This window comes from Myotis brandtii, unplaced genomic scaffold, assembly GCF_000412655.1.
Source record: "Myotis brandtii unplaced genomic scaffold, ASM41265v1 scaffold573, whole genome shotgun sequence".
NCBI classification, from domain to species: domain Eukaryota; kingdom Metazoa; phylum Chordata; class Mammalia; order Chiroptera; family Vespertilionidae; genus Myotis; species Myotis brandtii.
The window spans coordinates 844,138-863,776 of NW_005370145.1; the positions used below are offsets into that span (position 1 = coordinate 844,138).

Below are 19,639 nucleotides of genomic sequence, written 5' to 3' on the forward strand. Positions count from 1 at the left end.
AAAGGGGAGACCCACGCCCCCGAGCCTCTGGGCGCCATGCAGCACCAATGCACCAAACTTCACCACGTCCAGCAGCGTGTTCTTTGTAAAACGGTCCTATCGATCTGCGGCGCCCGTGGCAGGCGTCCTGAGGGGAGAGTAGGTGCTTCTATTAGGAGGGCAGGGGGCTGCGTGTCGGGTGAAATGGGATAAAGCCCTCTCCACCACCGCCAGGCTTCTCTGAAAGGGGAAAAGTTTTTAGAAAGTTGTCCCCGCGAGCCCATTGATTTGCTGCAGGGAAAAGGAATCAAGAGCTGGGGAGGGAAGGCGCCAGGAAAACAGCCCAAGGGGCTAAAAGCGAGGGAAAGAAAGATGTCGGTTCCGATGGGGGATTGGCAGCTGTCACCCATTCGCATTTCCAACTTGGGATGTGCGATCGGGGGTTTTGATCGGGATTTAGGTTTGTGAGCGGAGCAGGAAGGGTCTGAGGGGGAGATGGGTCTTTGTGTCAGTTCTCCCTCCCCTTTCCCTCTCTGCGTTCTGAATAGACCAGAAGAAACGTCAGATGTTTTTAAAATTCTTTATTTGAATTGAAAACCCACCTCCTCTGTCTCCCAGGGCAATTTTTATCTCCCTTTCAGCCCTCCAAGTCTAATCAGTGACCTTAGATGACTTTCTGGGGTAAAACTTTGGAAAAATATTTTTAGTCTGCTCATTATTTCTGTCTAAGTGTGGGCTAAATCACCCTTCTTTAAGGAAATTTGCTCAGGCTGCCCTCCCTCAGCCTTTTCTATGTGCGCATTAGAGGTTTCTATTGTTTTTCCTTCTGACTGCTTTGATTCTCACCATTTTGTCTTACATTTTTCCCCAAGACCAATTTTATCCCTTCCCCCCTCTCCAGTCTCCTTACATTGTTGAACGTTTAAAATAATAGCACTCGTATTGATGGGGGAAGGGAGCAGGAAGCCCAAAACTCATTTCTTCTCCCTCCCCCTTCTGGCAAGTCTAGAGAAATAATATAACATAATATATAGATGTGATTCCTGGGGGTGGGGGTGGGGAATGATTGTGGGTGGTGCGGAAAATTCTGGTAGTTTCTTTGCAAAAGGTCTGAAGATACAAACCCACCCCCTGCGTGCAATACGCATGTGCAGCAGACCTATTATGGTGGTTCGTTGTGGGGGAGGGAAGGGAATTTGAGAAAAAAATAAATATATGTGTGAGAGATTGATGGTGAGATTAGAAGAGGGGCGGGCGGGAGGCGCGGCTTGCAGCGAGGCTCCTCCCGCTTGACGCTCCCGGCCCTCCGCCCTCGCTGTCTTCCCGCGATCCGCCGGCTGTGGGAGAGTCTGGGCTCCAGGCCAGCTTTGAGTGGCTGGTGAGACCGAGGTTGGGGTTTAGATTTGCCTCACTGCCCTCCCTTTCCTTTCCTTTCCTTTCCTTTCCTTTCCTAGCCACGCTGCTACCTAGCCTCTCCCCACCACCGTCTCTTCCGAAGTCCGGAAACCTGCCGGGGTGGGGATTGGACTCAGGGCGGCGAGGTCCCAGGGCTGGGCCCCACCCCCAGCTGGTGGCGACCCAGGCGGCTTCCCTGGTCCTGAGCCAGTTGGCCGGCTCTTGCCACTCTCCCCGCAGCCCCGTTTCCATGTTCCTATTAATCTCCGTCCCCGGGGTTAGGGAGAGCTGACTGCTGAGGCCTGGCGTCTTACTGACTTCCTATTTCCTATTACAATTTTCCCTCTGCCCCCCCCCCCCATTCCTAGGGTGCCTTCCTGCAGGAGAGGACACGGGATCCAGGAGTTAGGAAGAACAGCATTGAAGGGATTCTTAGGCCATGGAAACGGAGGCCTCCAGTGTTAATTGTGGCTAATTTTCCCTTGGCTGCTGTGGGAGGAAGGATTGTGTGTCCTGGAGCAAGGGGCTGGGCCAAGCGCTGGTTCTCTCCAGCACAGCCACAGCCACCTCTGCCTAACAAGACAGGTCTGGCTGGTTAGTCTAATGCTTGCTGTGGGAGCGAAGCCAATCAGGGCTCCATGTCTGTGTGGCATCTGTGTCTTCCTCTCCTTGGGGTAACTCTGTCTCCTAAGCCTCCACAGACTGGCAGGGGTCATGGGGAATGGGGTAGGGGGGAAATCAAGGAAGAACCAGCCCTGGCCTCTCTGACAGACATTTCGAGAGAAAGTTAGGGGCCCAGTAGCCCTGCTGAAAGCAGGTACAGGCTATCCTCGATGTGTGCTTATAAGTATGAGTGTATGCTTGTGCATGTGATAATATAGATGCAGGGTGTGTCTGTGCCTATATCTTTGTCTGGGTCTCCCATACTGTTTATTTATGAATGGTCAGGATATCTGGAACTAAATTTAGAAATGAAGGGTGAGACTAAGGGACAAAGAATAGGGCCCTAGAGTTCCCAAAGGAAGCAGGCATATAGAAATAGATTTGAAGGCAGATTCTAGGCTGCTTAGGAGGAGAAGGAATCCTACATAATAAAAGCCTAATATGTTAAGTGTCCGGTCGTCTGGTCAGCCGTTCAACCAATCAGAGCATAATATGCTAATGATATGCTAAGGCAGCTATGATGTGCACTGACCACTATGGGGCAGACGCTCTGACTGGTAGGTTAGCTTGCTGCTGGGGTCTGGCCAATCGGGACTGAGCGAGAGGGGCCGGACACGCCCTGGAACCCTCCCGTGGTCCCTCCCCGGCTGGCCAACCTCCTGCATCCCTCCCTGGCCCCAGTCATGCACTGGTGGGGTCCCTCAGCCTGGCCTGCACCCTCTCATGATCCGGGACCCCTCGGGGGATGTCAGAGAGCCGGTTTCAGCCCGATCCCTCAGGCCAGGCCAAGGGACCCCACTGGTGCACAAATTCGTGCACCAGGCCTCTAGTCTATATATATATATATCCAGGGGGTGGTGCAGAACGAAGGAAGGCCCCAACCAGCAGCCGGGGAAGGGAGGCCCCAGCCGGCAGCCAGAAGGCCCTGATCGGCCCTGATTGCTGGCCAAGCCTAGGGACCGTACCCGTGCATGAATTTCGTACACTGGGCCTCTAGTATTTAGATAATTGTGGACACTTTCTACTGTAGGGTTAGGGTGTGATGAAGGAGCCAGAAACTATGAACCTGGGGGCCAGAAGTGAAAGTGACCAGCTGATAATTTCTTTTCCTCCAGGGCGGTGTTGGGGTGACAGAAGGCTGGGTGATCATCCGCAGGAATATAGAGGCCTCCCTCTTCACAAAAAGGATGTGAAGGGCCCCAGGGTGTTAGAGTGAGAACCCAGGTGTCCACCTTTGGCTCTCCCTTCTCAGCATCTGGCTTAGGGAGCTGCCAGCTTATGTCTCCCCACTCCAAGTGCTGGGGTCGGGCCAGGCCAGCAGCTGGGCATGGCTTCCCCAGTTCCTGGGCAGGATGCCAGCTGGCTGAGTGAGGTTCTGGAAGGCAGGAGGAGCCCTGGCGGCGACTGAAAGGACCTGCCACAGTCGGAGCCCATGACCTAGAGCCTGGTCCCTTGTTAGTGGGAGGGGAGAGAAGGGAGTGGTTTGGCTGCTCTTTCCTTCTGACCCTTGACCTCCCATTCAGAACCAGAGCATCCCAGAGTACTTAAAAGACTCTGTTTGCATCCAGTGAAAAGAGTCAAGGTTCGGAGGAGTTAACGCTGGAATTCCTAGAGAGTGGGAAGTAGGAACCAAGGAAGTTAGGAAGGGTGAGGTCAAGGGGCTGCATAGACCGGGAACCTAGAAGCTTAGGTTTTTCTGTTATTCTCTGCTCCAAAGATAAGGATGACATTCGACTGCTGCCTTCAGCATTGGGTGTGAAGAAGAGAAAACGAGGACCCAAGAAGCAGAAGGAGAACAAGCCAGGAAAACCCCGAAAACGCAAGAAGCTTGTAAGTGTTAAAGACTTCTGTCTCTACAGTAAGGCTCAGGAGACCCATCCCCAGAGGCCTAAATTGTTTCTGGTCCTGTCTTACCGCCCCCTCCATCCCCCGCCCTCGCACACACCACCAACCTCCCCGCACCTCTTGCTGGCCTGTATCTCATGTATCTGGGACCCTAACTTCACTTACTACAAACAGGGAAGAGCCTCGTTTTCCATGTAACTTGCCTTAGCGACAGAGAGAAGCAGTTGAAAGCACAGGCCCAGGAGGTAGACTGCATGAACTTGGAGCCTCGCAGCCCTCTGTCTTCTTGGGCAGTTTATGTAGCGCTCTGTGCCTCAGTTTCCTCATCTGCAGAAACACACACAACACAAACGTGGATACAAATAGATTAGTTACTGTCTCATAGGATTGTTGTGAAGATTAAAAGAGACAGTATGTATTATGTGCTACGAACAGTTCCTGGCACATGGTAGGGCTGAAGAAATGTTATTTTTATTTCTCTCCCTTAGGACAGTGAAGAGGAATTTGGCTCTGAGCGAGATGAGTACCGGGAGAAGTCAGAGAGTGGAGGCAGTGAATATGGAACTGGACCAGGTCGGAAGCGGAGACGGAAGCACCGAGAAAAAAAGGAGAAGAAGACAAAGCGGCGGAAAAAGGGGGAGGGAGATGGTGGGCCAAAGGTGAGCAGAATTGGGGAGTAAGGGGGAGAAATGAGTAGTAAAGACAGATGTGAGGGGGGAGAACCCCAAAGGGGGCTATTTGCTAAATGGAGAGGCTATAATGGGGGAGGAGGGAGATTGGGCTGGAGAATGGGAACATGAAGCAGAAAACCCAGGGAAGCTGGTGGGCCGGTAGGTAGGGCCCACCAGCTTCCCTGGGCCTAGGCTAGGGCCTAGAGAAGCACCAACTCAGCCTCACTAAAGCCTGGTGTCTCCCAGCAGGTAGAGCAGAAGTCATCAGCAACTCTGCTTCTCACCTGGGGCCTGGAGGACGTGGAGCATGTGTTCTCGGAGGAGGATTACCACACACTTACCAACTACAAAGCCTTTAGCCAGTTCATGAGGTGCGGTGGGACTGGAGAGTCCTTGAGAATAGACACTTCTTATTTTGGGGAGGCCCTGGCCCCTCTGAATTCTGATAAAAGCTAAGAAACTGATCTCCAAAGAAATTCACAGCGCGCACACACACAAAATTCCGATGTAATTTTAGGGAATTCCTAGACTTCTAAGAATCCAACGACCACAGTCAGGAGCCCTTTACAGGTGGGGGTGTGTCACAATTCCAGCACCAGGTTAGAAAATGCTCTAGTGACAAAACATAGTGAGGACTGACAAGAGTTCCAATTTCACCTGTATGACTTCTCTCTAGACGGCAGCTGAGAGAGAGCATCAGCATGCCTCCATTTTCTTTGCTCAGTTATCCGGTCCTCTGCCCCTACTTTAGGCCCCAGTAATAATGGAGGATGCATTGCTAGCAGCAGGACCTGAGCTTCTATGGCTCCCAGGTAAAGTAGAGTAGAGCAGAGATGCCTTTTAGGGAGCAGGCACTTTAACATAGCAGTTTAATGCGCTGGAGGCAGCCTACTGAGGTTCAGGTCCTCGTATCCTGGCAAGTTACTACACATCTGTAAATAGGGATGTCATAGTATGTGCCTCACAGGGGTCTTGTCCTGATTTGATGGGATAATGAATGGAAAGCTCAGTACAGTCAGTGCCTGGCTCCTAGGGAAGCATTCGATACCTGGTAGCTGTTATTAAGTCCTATTGTCTCACCTACCTCGCTGCTACAATCACCCATATCCCTGCAAGAGCGTGGCCCATCAGACGCCACCTGATGGGATCCTTCATCAGGGCTCATGGAACTTGTTAGAAAATTCAGAGAACCATAGCAACTCATAGTATTATTGTGAGGATAAAATAAGGTGTGATGGCCATAGCCAGTTTGGCTCAGTGGATAGAGCGTTGGCCTGCAGACTGAAGGTCCCAGGTTCGATTCTGGTCAAGGGCACATACCTCAGTTGCAGGCTCAATCCCAGGCCCTGGTTGGGGTGCATGCGGGAGGCAACCAATCGGTGTGTGTGTCTCTCACATTGATGTTTCTCTGACTCCTCCCTCCCTTCCACGCTCTCTTTAAAATAATCAATGGAAAAATGTCCTAGGTGAGGATTAACAACAACAAAAAAGGTGTAATGTATATGAAAGTATTTTATGAAATGTAAAGTAATATTCAAAAGTAAAGCATTTTTATATCATTTTTGTTTTATCCTTCTGTGCATTTAAATTTTATTTTGCTTTTTCTATTTTTTTAAATACCTTTTCTGTCTTATTTAACCATTTTCTTTAAACTTTTTGTTTATTTTCAAGTTGATGTTATTCTTAATAGGACATACTGTCGCCACTCAGGAATCCTAGCTTGTACATAGACTTAGTCGATAAGGGGAAATGGCAATATTCCCAGAACATCTGTAAAAGGTTCCTTGTATGTTTACAGGCCCCTGATTGCTAAGAAGAATCCTAAGATCCCAATGTCGAAGATGATGACCATCCTTGGGGCCAAGTGGAGAGAGTTCAGTGCCAATAACCCCTTCAAGGGGTCGGCAGCAGCTGTGGCAGCAGCAGCGGCTGCAGCAGCCGCAGCTGTAGCTGAGCAGGTGTCAGCTGCTGTCTCATCGGCCACCCCCATAGCACCTTCCGGATCCCCTGCCCTTCCACTCCCACCTGCTGCTGATATCCAACCCCCACCCATCCGAAGAGCCAAAACCAAAGAGGGCAAAGGTGAGAAACCCTCTTTGAACAACTGTCACCCCACCCTCCAAGCCACAAGTCCTCAAATTATAGTCTAGAACTCTTTTGTCCTCTCAGTCCTGATTGCTGCAGGAGAAATGTTCTCCAGGAAGGGTTCTCCGTGAAATCAGAACCCACAGAAAGGATCCCTGTGACCTCTGTTATCCCAGGAGGTCATGACCTCTGCTTCTCCTCCCTCATTGCCACTCCTCATTCAGGTCCCGGCCATAAGAGGCGGAGTAAGAGCCCCCGAGTGCCTGACGGACGCAAGAAGCTTCGGGGAAAGAAGATGACACCACTCAAAATCAAACTAGGGCTTCTGGGTGGCAAGAGGAAGAAAGGCTCAGTGAGTAGCCCTTCCCTGTTCACTGTACGCCTTCAAGGTGTCAAGGTTTGGGGCGGGGGTGGGGGGCAGGTGTCCAGACACAGGGGTCTATGAGGGAAGCTGAAGTGGGAGCCAGAGGCCTGGGGAGGGGAGTAAAATCAAGTCAACCTCCCTGACAGCCATGGGGCTATGGGCAGTATGTTTTTCAGAGTGACGAGGGCCCCGAGCCAGAGGCTGAGGAGTCAGACCTGGATAGTGGCAGTGTCCACAGTGCCTCAGGCCGTCCTGATGGCCCTGTCCGCACCAAGAAACTAAAGAGAGGCCGGCCAGGAAGAAAGAAGAAGAAGGGTAAGGGCTGTCAGTTGTGTGTGACCTTGTCAATTTGCTTTCCTTTCATTCCTTCGTTGTCTTTCTTATTTTCAATTTTGAATTCTGTATTCAACCCTTCTCTCTCTCTCTCTCTCTCTCTCTCTCCCTTCCCTCCCCCCTCCCCAATCCCTCTTTCTTTCTCTGTTCCTTTGCCTCCACGGGGGTATATGACAGTCCTGGGCTGTCCTGCAGTGGCCGGGGAGGAGGAGGTTGATGGCTACGAGACGGATCACCAGGATTACTGTGAGGTGTGCCAGCAGGGTGGGGAAATTATTCTGTGCGACACCTGCCCCCGTGCCTACCACCTCGTCTGCCTTGATCCTGAGCTTGACCGGGCTCCTGAGGGCAAATGGAGCTGCCCCCACTGTGTGAGTACCTGGTGCCAGCATCTCAGGGACCCACCCGTCTTTTCCTCCTTGGTTTCAGTTGTCCTCTTCCTGTGCCCAGATGCCTGGCCTTCTCAGTAACATGTTTAAGTGACCAGGATTCTAGTTTGTTTCTCTCCCCATCCCTTTGCTCCCCAAATCAACATTTTTAGAAACTGAGACATCCTGTGTCTTTGTTCCCACCAGTCTTCCAGGCACTTCTAGGATTTAGGTGTCCTGTCCTTGCCTCTATCTTCCAATCTCACTCCTATTTCCTTTCTTCTGTCTATGCCTGTGTCTGTCCTTGGCCTCCCAGGAGAAGGAGGGGGTACAGTGGGAGGCCAAGGAAGAGGAGGAGGAATATGAAGAGGAGGGAGAGGAAGAAGGGGAGAAGGAAGAAGAAGACGATCACATGGAGTACTGCCGTGTGTGCAAGGATGGTGGGGAGCTCTTGTGCTGTGACGCTTGCATCTCCTCCTACCACATTCATTGTCTAAACCCACCCCTGCCTGACATCCCCAACGGTGAATGGCTGTGTCCCCGATGCACAGTGAGTGTACCCATCTCTCAGTGTTTACTGTCAGCCCTGACTCCTTTCCCATCTCTGGGTCCCAAACGGTTAGCTCTTCCTCTGCTCTCCCCCACACTTAGCCCTAGATTCCCTTGTGGGATCCCTCTCCTACTCTAATGATGGGCTCTTTCTCCCTTTTTCTTTCCTCCTCGTGTGTGTCCATCCGAAGTGCCCCATGCTGAAAGGCCGTGTGCAGAAGATCCTGCATTGGCGGTGGGGGGAACCGCCGGTGGCAGTGCCGGCCCCCCCACAGGTAGACGGGAATCCAGATGCCCCCCCTCCTCGTCCTCTTCAAGGCAGATCAGAGCGAGAGTTCTTTGTCAAGTGGGTAGGACTGTCCTACTGGCACTGCTCCTGGGCCAAGGAGCTTCAGGTACAAGGGCCTTTCCCTGCCCTCTGTCCTGTGACCCCATTTGCTGCAATTCTCTCTCTCACCCCCTCTATTTTCTGTTCTTCCAAATACACAGATTTTGCTTTCCCTCACATCAAGCCTTAGGCCCTCATACCATACCTACTTTCTTAGTTTGCAAATGTGGTGTGCTTGGTCTCTAGTCCTTTCTCTAAGTTTTTATTAGATTTCTTCCCTCAGATATAACATAGTCTTCCTTAATCCCATCTCTTATCTAACTTTAACCGTGTTTTACCTATATTCTCAATTTTTTAAAAATATATTTTTATTGGTTTCAGAGAGGAAGGGAAAGGGAGAGAGAGACAGAACATCAGTGGTGAGAGAGAATCATCGATCAGCTGCCTCCTGCATGCCCTAGACTGGGGATTGAGCCCGCAACCCAGGCATATGTCCAGACCGGGAATCAAACCGTGAACTCCTGGTTCATAGTCGATGCTAAACCACTGAGTCCGCTGGCCGGGCTATAGTCTCAATCTTAATAAACCTATTCCCTGCCTCCTTTGCTTATTATATCCCCACACACATCCTGACTCTGTTCTGTTTCATTGTATTCTCCTGCTTTAGCTTTAATTTGTGTGTCTCATCCCATCTCTTTCATCGCTCCGTTTTCCATGCACTTCCCCTGGTGGCTTCTTCCTTCTTCCCTTTGCTCTCTGGGATGGTAGGATTATCTCTTCCCCACCATCCTCTGTGCCCCATCAGCTGGAAATCTTCCACTTGGTAATGTACCGAAACTACCAACGGAAGAATGACATGGATGAGCCCCCACCCCTGGACTATGGCTCTGGTGAGGATGATGGGAAGAGTGACAAGCGCAAGGTGAAAGATCCGCACTATGCTGAGATGGAGGAGAAATACTATCGTTTTGGCATCAAGCCAGAGTGGATGACGGTCCACCGTATCATCAACCACAGGTGAATTCTTGGTCCCTGCGAAGGCCTTGGTCCTGGGATATGCCACCCTTCTTGTTGGAAGTATGGCCGCATGTTAGCATTTGTTAATTAACCAAATAATTGATCTATCTGAATAACTCCTGCTGCAGCCCCAGCCCTTCTGGCCTTGTTTCCTCTATGGGGATGAAAGACTCCAGGGGGAAAGCCCAGCCCAGCACTGACTTTTTGCCATTGCTTCCTTTAATCTCTAATAGCACAGGAAATGACACGTGAGTCTGGGGATCAGGGCATGAAAGCAAAACATGAAAAACATGTTTTCAGTATTTCTACTAAATACAGTGCTTTTAGTATTTCTTTCTTCATGGTACTTATTACTGCCTAGTGCTATAATTTATTTTTCTGTTTCATTGTTGCCTTCCCCAGTAGAATATGAGCTCCATGAGAATAGAATCATTTGTCTCTTCTGTTCACTCCTGACTCACCAGTGCCTGGCATATAGTAGATACTTAGTAAATACTGATTGGATGAACAAGTGATATTGAAGCCCAGGGGTGGGTTTTTTTGTTAATCCTCACTCGAGAATATTTCTTCCATTGATATATAGAGAGAGTGGAAGGGAAGGGGAGAGACAAAGAGAAACATCAATGTGAGGGAGACACATCAATTGGTTGCCTCCCACACATTCCCCAACCAGGGCCAGGATCTAGCCTGTAACCAAGGTATGTGTCTTCGACCGGAATTGAACCTGAGACCCTTCCGTCCCAAGGCCAATGCTCTATCCACTGCGCCAAACTAGCGAGGGCCCCAGGGGTGTTTTTAGATAGTTGGTTTTTAGGAAGCCATTCTGAAAAAGTTAAGGTAGTATTTCAGCCATTCTGAATTCCCTTTTAGTGGCCAACATTGTGGATTAAGTGACAAATTATGCATGTTTGCTGATAATTGTGTTTATTATGATTTTTTTCCTACTTGTGGTCCATATTATTTTTCTCCTCCTGTCCCACAGTGTGGATAAAAAGGGAAATTACCACTATTTAGTAAAATGGAGGGACTTGCCATATGACCAGTCCACGTGGGAGGAAGATGAAATGAATATCCCTGAATATGAAGACCATAAGCAAAGCTACTGGAGACACCGGTAAGGGAGCTATGTCATGAGTTAGGGGGAGTCTGAGGATAGAGGCATAAAAGCTAAACCTTTAGCATAAAATGAGGTACAGTAGGGACAGACCTAATCTAGAATTTAGGACATTGGGAACCTGGGTTAGGTTGTTGGAGGTGGGGTTGGTGAAGAGGCAGTGTGTGGAACAGAAGTATGATTTAGCCTGAGTAATGAGATAGAGGACGCTCAGGAGTAAGGAGCGTTTGCTGTAGAGGTGAAATCTAAGGGTGAGGGTACAAGCCTGGGAGAAAGGAAATGGGAGAATATGTAGATTATGGGAAGTGGGAGATAGGTCTGGAATGAGTCCAGAAGAGTGGGGGTACCAAGAACCAGGCCTCACTCAGGACCCACTCTTTTCCCAGAGAACTAATTATGGGAGAGGACCCGGCCCAGCCCCGAAAGTATAAGAAGAAGAAGAAGGAGCTGCAGGGTGATGGGCCTCCCAATTCTCCTACTAACGATGTAAGTCCTCTCACTTGGCTTTTCTCTCATTTCTGGAGCCATGCTGATTGAACATTTCCCAGGGGCTACTGACAGAACTTCCCAGAGTTTCAACAGCTTCTTTGAATAGTAGCTCTTTCTTCAATATTCAGTCTTGCCCCAGGAGTGGCTAGGAATTTTGGCATAAGAGTGAGAGAGCCACTAGAGACAGAAGCACATAGGCCTCTTCCACCAGCTTCCTTCCCCACAGTGCTGCTGGGTGCTGTTTTAAGGAATGAGGGGGAGGGACTACAGACTAGAACTTTCATGAGCTCTGGCTATGGTAAAGGGAATTGTGACCCACCTTGGTATCAGTGCCAGGGAGGAGGGCAGAGGAGGAGACCAAGACAGCTGACAGTTCCCTTGAGCTTTTTGACTTCTTAACTCTACAGCCTACAGTGAAATATGAGACTCAGCCACGGTTTATCACAGCCACTGGAGGCACACTGCACATGTATCAGCTGGAAGGGTTGAATTGGCTACGTTTCTCATGGGCCCAGGGCACCGACACCATTCTGGCTGATGAGATGGGGCTGGGCAAGACCATACAAACCATCGTCTTCCTCTACTCACTCTATAAGGAGGTGCTGAATTCTGGGGCTCCTGAGGGGGAAGCCAGGCTGAGGCCTAGCCTGGACTGGGGAATGAGGGGATGGAGGATGAGGGCAGAGGGGGGGAGGGTGTGACAGGCAGAGGACTGGGGTATACAACCTAGACTAATGGTCCCCCCTACCCTCTACTCCCAGGGCCACACAAAGGGTCCCTTCCTGGTGAGTGCCCCGCTCTCTACCATCATTAATTGGGAGCGGGAGTTCCAGATGTGGGCACCCAAGTTTTATGTGGTGACATACACGGGTGACAAGGACAGCCGGGCCATCATTCGTGAGAATGAGTTTTCCTTTGAAGATAATGCCATCAAAGGCGGCAAGAAAGCCTTTAAGATGAAGGTAAGCCCCTCTGCTTCATATCCTCTTAGACCCTCAAATCTGTCATTTCTTTGCCCCAACCAGGATTTCAGTTTCTTTATTCCTCACTCAGCTTCTTCCTCCTTTACCCACCCTCACCTCTCTGCACTCCTGCCCTGGAGATGTAGTAGGTACTCCCAGGGGTGTACATGGATCTGTCCGTACTGGACATGTGGTGAAAGTTTGGGGGCCATGTTCCGTGATCCCTGCATGGAGCCAAAGTTGGAGGACAGGATAACTGAGTCCCTTTGGCAGTCATGGTCGGGACAGGGTGCCTTGGTAGAAAATGGGGGTCTAGGGGCTGGGGTGTCGGGTGGCGGCCGAATGGAGAATGTTGTGTTGGCAGAGGGAGGCGCAGGTGAAGTTCCATGTTCTCCTGACGTCGTATGAGTTGATCACCATTGATCAGGCAGCGCTCGGCTCCATCCGCTGGGCCTGCCTCGTGGTGGATGAGGCCCATCGACTCAAGAACAACCAGTCCAAGGTGAGTGCGACGCTCAGGCCTCGGAAACTCGAGGTGTGGACTCCGACTTGCCTTAACCCTAAAATACTAAGTACCAGGGGCTTCTCTGTAGTCCAGGAGGCAAGATGCCGGAGATCCTCTGGGAGAAGTCCAGGTTGCAAGAGGGTGAGGACTAGGGACTTGGAGCCTCTGATCCTGGAGGGGATGGAAGCTGGAGGCAGGAAAAGGTTGATACTGTGGGCCAACCATTTGCCACTGATGGGCCCTTTCTCCTGTCTTCTTGTCCCATTTTCTAGTTTTTCAGGGTCCTCAATGGCTACAAGATAGATCATAAGTTACTGCTAACAGGGACTCCATTGCAAAATAATCTGGAAGAGCTTTTTCATCTGCTGAACTTCCTCACCCCAGAAAGGTTTAAGTAAGTAGCTCCTTAGGGTAGTCTGCAGAAATGAGAGGGGTGGGGGGGCTGAAACAAGTGGGTAGAGGGTTCATCTGAAGTGAAGAATAGAGCTTGAGGTCAGAGGCAAAGAACCTGACAGCTGTTCACATCTCCTCCTGGCTACTAGCAACCTGGAGGGCTTCCTGGAGGAGTTTGCAGACATATCCAAAGAAGACCAGATTAAAAAACTGCATGATTTGCTGGGGCCACATATGCTTCGGAGGCTCAAGGCCGATGTCTTTAAGAACATGCCAGCCAAGACAGAGCTCATCGTTCGAGTGGAGCTGAGTCCCATGCAGAAGTGAGATGCAAGGCGGGTTACCTGGACCAGGGGTTGGGCATTTGTTGGCAGCTTTCCAAGAGTTGGTGATCAAGTGCAACATCATAATCATTTATTTTATTGTGTCTCTTCTCTACCCTCAACCCCGGTCTTCAGGAAATACTACAAGTATATCCTGACTCGGAATTTTGAGGCCTTGAATTCACGAGGCGGTGGGAACCAAGTGTCACTGCTTAACATCATGATGGATCTTAAGAAGTGCTGCAACCATCCATACCTCTTTCCTGTGGCTGCTATGGTAGATACAAGAGCTGGGAACTGATTAGTACATGCCTGGCTTTCTAACAGTGGGAGGTGTTGAGCACAGGGCTGAAGCTGGGCCTGGATTTCTGAGAGGAGTAGGAATTTAAAAGGTGTGGAGGCTGGATTTGGGCTTCTAGCTTTCCTAGGCACAGTTAGAATATAGGGGTATGTTTCCTTATCCTCTCTTCCTTTCTCCCTCTTTTACAGGAGTCCCCAAAACTCCCCAGTGGGGCTTATGAGGGTGGGGCACTTATTAAGTCGTCTGGGAAGCTCATGCTGCTGCAGAAGATGCTGCGGAAGCTAAAGGAGCAAGGACACAGAGTACTCATCTTCTCACAGGTGACCCAGCCCTGTTCTTCATTCTCACCATCAGACTAATCCCTTACTCGTTCCTGTGCCTGCCATGGTGTGAGAGATTAGGAGATTGCACCCTTAAGTTTCTGGGATAGCTAAGTTCCTCTTGGACCCTGGTCCCTGTTCTTTGGAAATTGTAGTCAATTTCTTTTAAGCCTCATGGAGAGAATGGGAGGGTGAACCGTCTGCCTCTTCAAGGAGGTCTCTGGGGACTGGTAGCTATTTCTATTTCTTAACCTTATTGGAGAGGGGAGGAGAGGCAGACCTTTTGGAAATCTTATGAAAGCTATGGGTCCACTCTCCAGAAAAGCTGCACAATTAAACAGTTGTATACAGGTTTTTAGGGGATTTATAGTATTCTTTGAAAACTTTTCGTGGGTCTCAGAGAAGAGTCTCTGCCTTAGGAGAAATGATCTGAAATCAAGAAGAAATTATGACAAGAATGTGGAATGAGAGGGGGCCTGGGGGACGCAGCACCAGGGGAGCATAGGAGTGCAGGGAGACAAGGGTAAAGATTGGGGTTGAGGGAAAGTAAAGGGATAGTCAGAACAGCCAGGGCACACCCCACTACCTCCTCATTCTGGACTCTTCTTTTCCCTTGCTCTAGATGACCAAAATGTTAGACTTGCTAGAGGATTTCTTAGACTACGAAGGCTACAAGTATGAGCGCATCGATGGTGGCATCACTGGTGCCCTGAGGCAGGAGGCCATTGATAGATTCAATGGTAAGCGGGGAGATGCCTTGGTCCCACTGTGTGGGAGGCCTGAGAAACCAGTGCATAGGTCCCTGGGCTGGGAGGGGCCTCTTCTGGGAGTATATAAGCCACTTGGGCTTTTGAGTTGGGGACATGGTTGTTTGTAGTCAGGGAATATCTAGGAACAGGTAGACTGAATTGCTGGCTACAAGAAAAGCCTTATCTCCTGATTCACACCTCCTAGCTCCTGGGGCCCAACAATTCTGCTTCCTCCTGTCCACCCGAGCTGGGGGCTTGGGCATCAATCTGGCCACTGCAGACACTGTCATCATCTTCGATTCTGACTGGAACCCTCATAATGACATCCAGGTGAGAACTCGCCTCCTAGAGCTTCTGCACCATCTGGCAAGGAGGCATTGGTTCATGGAGGAGGGTGTCATGTTCTGGGGTCAGAAATAAACCTCTGGGGGCCCCTAGCCAGTTTGGCTCAGTGGATAGAGCGTCGGCCTGCAGACCAAAGAGTCCCAGGTTCGATTCCAGTCAAGGTCACGTACCTTGGTTGCAGGCTCCTCCCCGGCCCGGGCCCTAGTCGGGCTCGTGCAGGAGGCAACAAATCGATGTGTTTCTCTCACAATGATTTTTCTCTGTGTCCTTCCCTCTCTTACTCTCCCTAAAAATCAATGGAATTGATTAACAAAAAAACACACAAATAAACCTCTGGGGGGACAGATAGAAGATCTTCCTTGCCGGCCTCCTTTCCTGAGCATGTTGATGGCATTTCCTCTGCCATCTCCCCTGGCCCGTCCTCACTTTCTCCCACTCCCGCAGGCCTTTAGCCGCGCTCATCGAATCGGCCAGGCCAACAAAGTAATGATTTACCGGTTTGTGACTCGTGCATCAGTGGAAGAGCGAATCACACAAGTGGCCAAGCGAAAGATGATGCTGACACATCTGGTAGTGCGTCCTGGGCTGGGCTCCAAGGCGGGCTCCATGTCCAAGCAGGAGCTGGATGACATCCTCAAATTTGGCACTGAAGAACTATTTAAGGATGAAAACGAGGGTGAGAACTTCTTTTGCAACTTCTTCAAACTGGCCCCTGCTCTCCCGTGAGCACTTCTCTTCTGAAACCCTTGAAGAAAAACTGTTCTGTTCAGTCTGTGGAGAAAGTTGGCCCCTGTCCTTTCATGTAGGGTTGAAAACAACAAATCACTACATTGACTTCCAGGGGAAGGGCCTTCTCCAGAGCTCCTGTGGAAGGGAAGCAAAGTGGAATGCTTTCCTTTGATCTTTTTAAAGTTCTGCCCGAGATTTTGGTTGGAACTCAAGAGTTCCCTCTTGTTCCCCATCTCCACCAGGGGAGAACAAGGAGGAGGATAGCAGTGTGATTCACTATGACAATGAGGCCATTGCTCGGCTGTTGGACCGAAACCAGGATGCAACTGAAGACACTGATGTGCAGAATATGAACGAATATCTCAGTTCCTTCAAGGTGGCCCAGTATGTGGTGCGGGAGGAAGACAAGGTGAGAGGCTGGGGCGAGGTAGGTACTGTCTGTCCCAGGCCAACTCTGAAGGGCGGTTTCCTTTACTGGACCTCAAAGTAGGAGGATCCCTTTCCTCCTGTTTTTTTATCTGATCTTTTATCTTAGTGCCCAGCAAAGAGCAGTAGTGAACCACAAACAACTTCTTGGTCTAATGGGGCAAATTGGACTGTGGAGAAAGACGTAGGCACAGAAAGCACTGCACTGATACACATGGAAGGGTACTTTCTGAGTCAGAGCAGGAGGGGTGCAGAGGGCACTAGAGGAGAGGTTTCGAAAGGGAAATAACAAGGAGAAGCATATTGAAGGTGAGAGATAAGGAAAATGTGCAATGTCCAGAAAATTTATGCAGAGTTGAGATCCAGGAGGCAGGAGGGAAAAGGACTGGGTGAAGTGGGAAGCCACCAGCATTCATTCTGCTGCTGTTCAGATTGAGGAGATCGAACGGGAGATCATCAAGCAGGAGGAGAATGTGGATCCTGACTACTGGGAAAAGCTGCTGAGGCATCACTATGAGCAACAACAGGAAGACCTAGCCCGGAATCTCGGCAAAGGCAAGCGGGTTCGCAAGCAAGTTAACTACAATGATGCTGCTCAAGAGGACCAAGGTGAGGACTGCCCTCCCCCCGTCCCCCACCCCCCAGTGCAGGAACTGAGAAGCAAATAGTGCTGAGGAAGGGCCCGAGGCTGGGGACATTCAGTAGGAAAGAGAGAGGCCTAGAAGTTGGGCCTTCTTTCTTAAAGGGGAAAGAGATTAGGAAGGATCAGTAGGAGCTACCCAGAGGCCAGGTGGATTTGCAAGCGATCTAAACTATTTGGTGGTTGTGGAGGGTTCCTATGGACACCCAGGAGTCCTTGTTTAAAGTGGGTTACACAGGATTCAGGAGGGATCAGAGACAAGGTGTGTGGACATGGTTCAGGATATATGGCTTTGAAGTCAGACTGCGGACCGTCATCCAGCATCCCCAGGAGGCATCCAGGAGGAAAGGGCTTGTCCAGGGAGCCATCCCTGACCACTGAGTCCTTTCCCCTTGCAGATAACCAGTCAGAATACTCAGTGGGATCAGAGGAGGAGGATGAAGACTTTGATGAGCGTCCTGAAGGTGGCATCTACTTTCCTGACTTTCTACCACATCTCTTCTCATTTCACTTCCTATTGTCCTCTAAGCCCAGTTTTTATATAAATAAATGCCTTTTTTTTTAAGAAAAAGTAAAGATTACAGATGAGCAGAAAGAAAGAAATATCCCTAATCTCACCACTGTTAAAATTTGGAGTATATAACCACACAGACTTAGATGCCTAAATGAAAGATAAAGAAAGGTTACATCATTTTACATTCCCATCAGTAATCTTGCTTGCATCAAATATTTAATAGTAATTTTTCAATATGACTTGATTCTTTTAGACCTACTGAGTTAGTAGTTCTGAAAGTGCTTGGAAGAAAATTAGAAGTGCCTCAGACATGTCACAGGCCTTCCCGAGTTCTTTATCTTGTGGGAATGGGGTGTTGGCAGGACTGGGGGGTAGAAGAAGTAATGGATCTACTTGCTGGGGTCATCCCTGTCCAGGGCGTCGACAGTCAAAGAGGCAGCTCCGGAATGAAAAAGATAAGCCACTGCCTCCACTGCTGGCTCGCGTTGGGGGCAACATTGAGGTGAGAGCTGGGCCCAGGCGCCCCAGAGTTCCCTAAGGAGAGAATGAAAGCTGGGGTTGGAAATTGAGTCACTGAGGGAGAAGGGACCAAGAAATGAGAAGCCTGGACATCATCACCCACTTCCCCTTCTCCCTAGGTGTTGGGATTCAACACCCGTCAGCGGAAGGCTTTCCTCAATGCTGTGATGCGCTGGGGGATGCCACCGCAGGATGCCTTCACCACTCAGTGGCTGGTGCGAGACCTAAGGGGCAAGACTGAGAAAGAGTTCAAGTGAGTGTGGGTGATACGGGACAGAGTTGGATGAAAGGGTAAGAGCTTTGGGTGTGACCTTCTTCCTCTTGGCCCCCATATGATGTGATCTTACTCAGCTGACCATCACGCTCCCTGCCGTACAACAGTCCTAGCTCGGTTTCCTGGGAGGTGGGCTTAGTCTGACCCACCTCCCCTCAGACGAGCTGAGAGTAGAGAGGCCGGGCTTCCTCCCCATGGGAGAGGTGGTTACGAAAGGAGCCTCACCTAGACTGTCCTTGCCTCACATTTATTTGGCCATTAACCGGGCAGGGGAGCTGTTGGAAAGGATGAGGAGCTGACTGATGGGGCCTAGGAATGAAGTACCCAAGCCAAGGAGACAGTGGAAGAACAAGGGGAGGGGCAGATGGGGGTTTAGGATTTGGAGAGGCTCAGGAGGACCCCTGGAGGCACCTCAGGAACTTAGGGTTCAGGGGTTCTGTAACCCCTGTCCTTCTTAAGGCTCTTCTAACCCACCTTCAATCCCCATGGTTCTTAGGGCCTACGTGTCTTTGTTCATGCGCCATCTCTGTGAGCCCGGGGCAGACGGCTCTGAAACATTTGCTGACGGGGTCCCTCGGGAGGGCCTGAGTCGCCAGCAAGTATTGACCCGCATTGGAGTCATGTCTCTCGTCAAGAAGAAGGTATCACATGGCCCATGCACACAGACAGTGGGGCGGTTAGGGCCTGGGTCTGGGGCAGGTTGGAGGGGGGTCAATGGGGGGAGAGAGGTACATATGTAATACTTTCAACAATAAAGAATTATTTTAAAAAATAAGGTACAGTCTTCCCCTCACCAAAAGGGCCAAGCTGGCTGCCTGGCCCCTGTCCTTCCTCTGTCTTGCGTCCCTGAGTTCCAGACTCAGGCTGGTTCAAGATGAGACGGGGGACTGGGGCTCCTTGGTGTCCATTGCCTGAAGCAGATCCTGTGTCTGTGACGCTCCCTCTCCCCTCAGGTACAAGAGTTTGAGCACATCAATGGGCGCTGGTCGATGCCTGAGCTGATGCCTGACCCCAGTGCTGACTCCAAGCGCTCCTCCAGAGCCTCCTCTCCTACCAAAACGTCTCCCACCACCCCCGAGGCTTCTGCTGCCAACAGTCCCTGCACCTCTAAACCTGGTAATGGGGCAGCATAGTTGGAGAGATGGAGATGAGGCCAGTATCGGATGGGGCCAGACACAGAGGGATTGGAGTCAAGGTGGGGAGTTTCTGCCTTCTTCACTCTGCCTTCCCCCTGTAGCTACTCCAGCTCCAAGTGAGAAAGGAGATGGCATAAGGACACCACTTGAGAAGGATGAAGCTGAAAACCAGGAGGAGAAGCCAGAGAAGAATAGCAAAATTGGGGAGAAGATGGAGACAGAGGTGTGTGGCTACCTGGCTCCTCTAAGGAGAAGGAAGGGGGGTCTTGAAGGTCAGGTGTTTGGGAACCCTCCAGTTCATCC

At 50.5% G+C, this 19,639-nt stretch overlaps 1 protein-coding gene across 16 annotated transcripts in view; it reads left to right on the forward strand.

Moving 5' to 3' along the window:
• The window catches only part of CHD3 (chromodomain helicase DNA binding protein 3), a 25,918-nt gene continuing 6,279 nt past the window's right edge, over positions 1-19,639 (forward strand). For 4 of the 16 annotated variants that reach the window (XM_014549821.1, XM_014549829.1, XM_014549827.1 and 1 more), the window contains exons 1-31: positions 22-142; positions 3,755-3,867; positions 4,371-4,541; positions 4,785-4,924; positions 6,352-6,635; positions 6,863-6,990; positions 7,167-7,317; positions 7,513-7,706; positions 8,020-8,253; positions 8,444-8,647; positions 9,386-9,597; positions 10,580-10,711; positions 11,098-11,197; positions 11,608-11,799; positions 11,962-12,162; positions 12,527-12,664; positions 12,940-13,061; positions 13,210-13,383; positions 13,519-13,660; positions 13,873-14,004; positions 14,627-14,744; positions 14,959-15,083; positions 15,543-15,774; positions 16,070-16,236; positions 16,685-16,862; positions 17,292-17,357; positions 17,824-17,909; positions 18,046-18,179; positions 18,697-18,841; positions 19,154-19,316; positions 19,438-19,559. In XM_014549821.1, the coding sequence (XP_014405307.1) occupies positions 37-142; positions 3,755-3,867; positions 4,371-4,541; positions 4,785-4,924; positions 6,352-6,635; positions 6,863-6,990; positions 7,167-7,317; positions 7,513-7,706; positions 8,020-8,253; positions 8,444-8,647; positions 9,386-9,597; positions 10,580-10,711; positions 11,098-11,197; positions 11,608-11,799; positions 11,962-12,162; positions 12,527-12,664; positions 12,940-13,061; positions 13,210-13,383; positions 13,519-13,660; positions 13,873-14,004; positions 14,627-14,744; positions 14,959-15,083; positions 15,543-15,774; positions 16,070-16,236; positions 16,685-16,862; positions 17,292-17,357; positions 17,824-17,909; positions 18,046-18,179; positions 18,697-18,841; positions 19,154-19,316; positions 19,438-19,559 (4,806 nt within the window). In that variant the 5' untranslated portion in view covers positions 22-36. Of the gene's footprint in view, positions 143-1,272; positions 1,369-3,754; positions 3,868-4,370; positions 4,542-4,784; positions 4,925-6,351; positions 6,636-6,862; positions 6,991-7,166; positions 7,318-7,512; positions 7,707-8,019; positions 8,254-8,443; positions 8,648-9,385; positions 9,598-10,579; positions 10,712-11,097; positions 11,198-11,607; positions 11,800-11,961; positions 12,163-12,526; positions 12,665-12,939; positions 13,062-13,209; positions 13,384-13,518; positions 13,661-13,872; positions 14,005-14,626; positions 14,745-14,958; positions 15,084-15,542; positions 15,775-16,069; positions 16,237-16,684; positions 16,863-17,291; positions 17,358-17,823; positions 17,910-18,045; positions 18,180-18,696; positions 18,842-19,153; positions 19,317-19,437; positions 19,560-19,639 lie in introns of those variants that run through there. The other 12 variants (XM_014549823.1, XM_005878770.2, XM_014549830.1 and 9 more) reach the window with 9 other exon arrangements.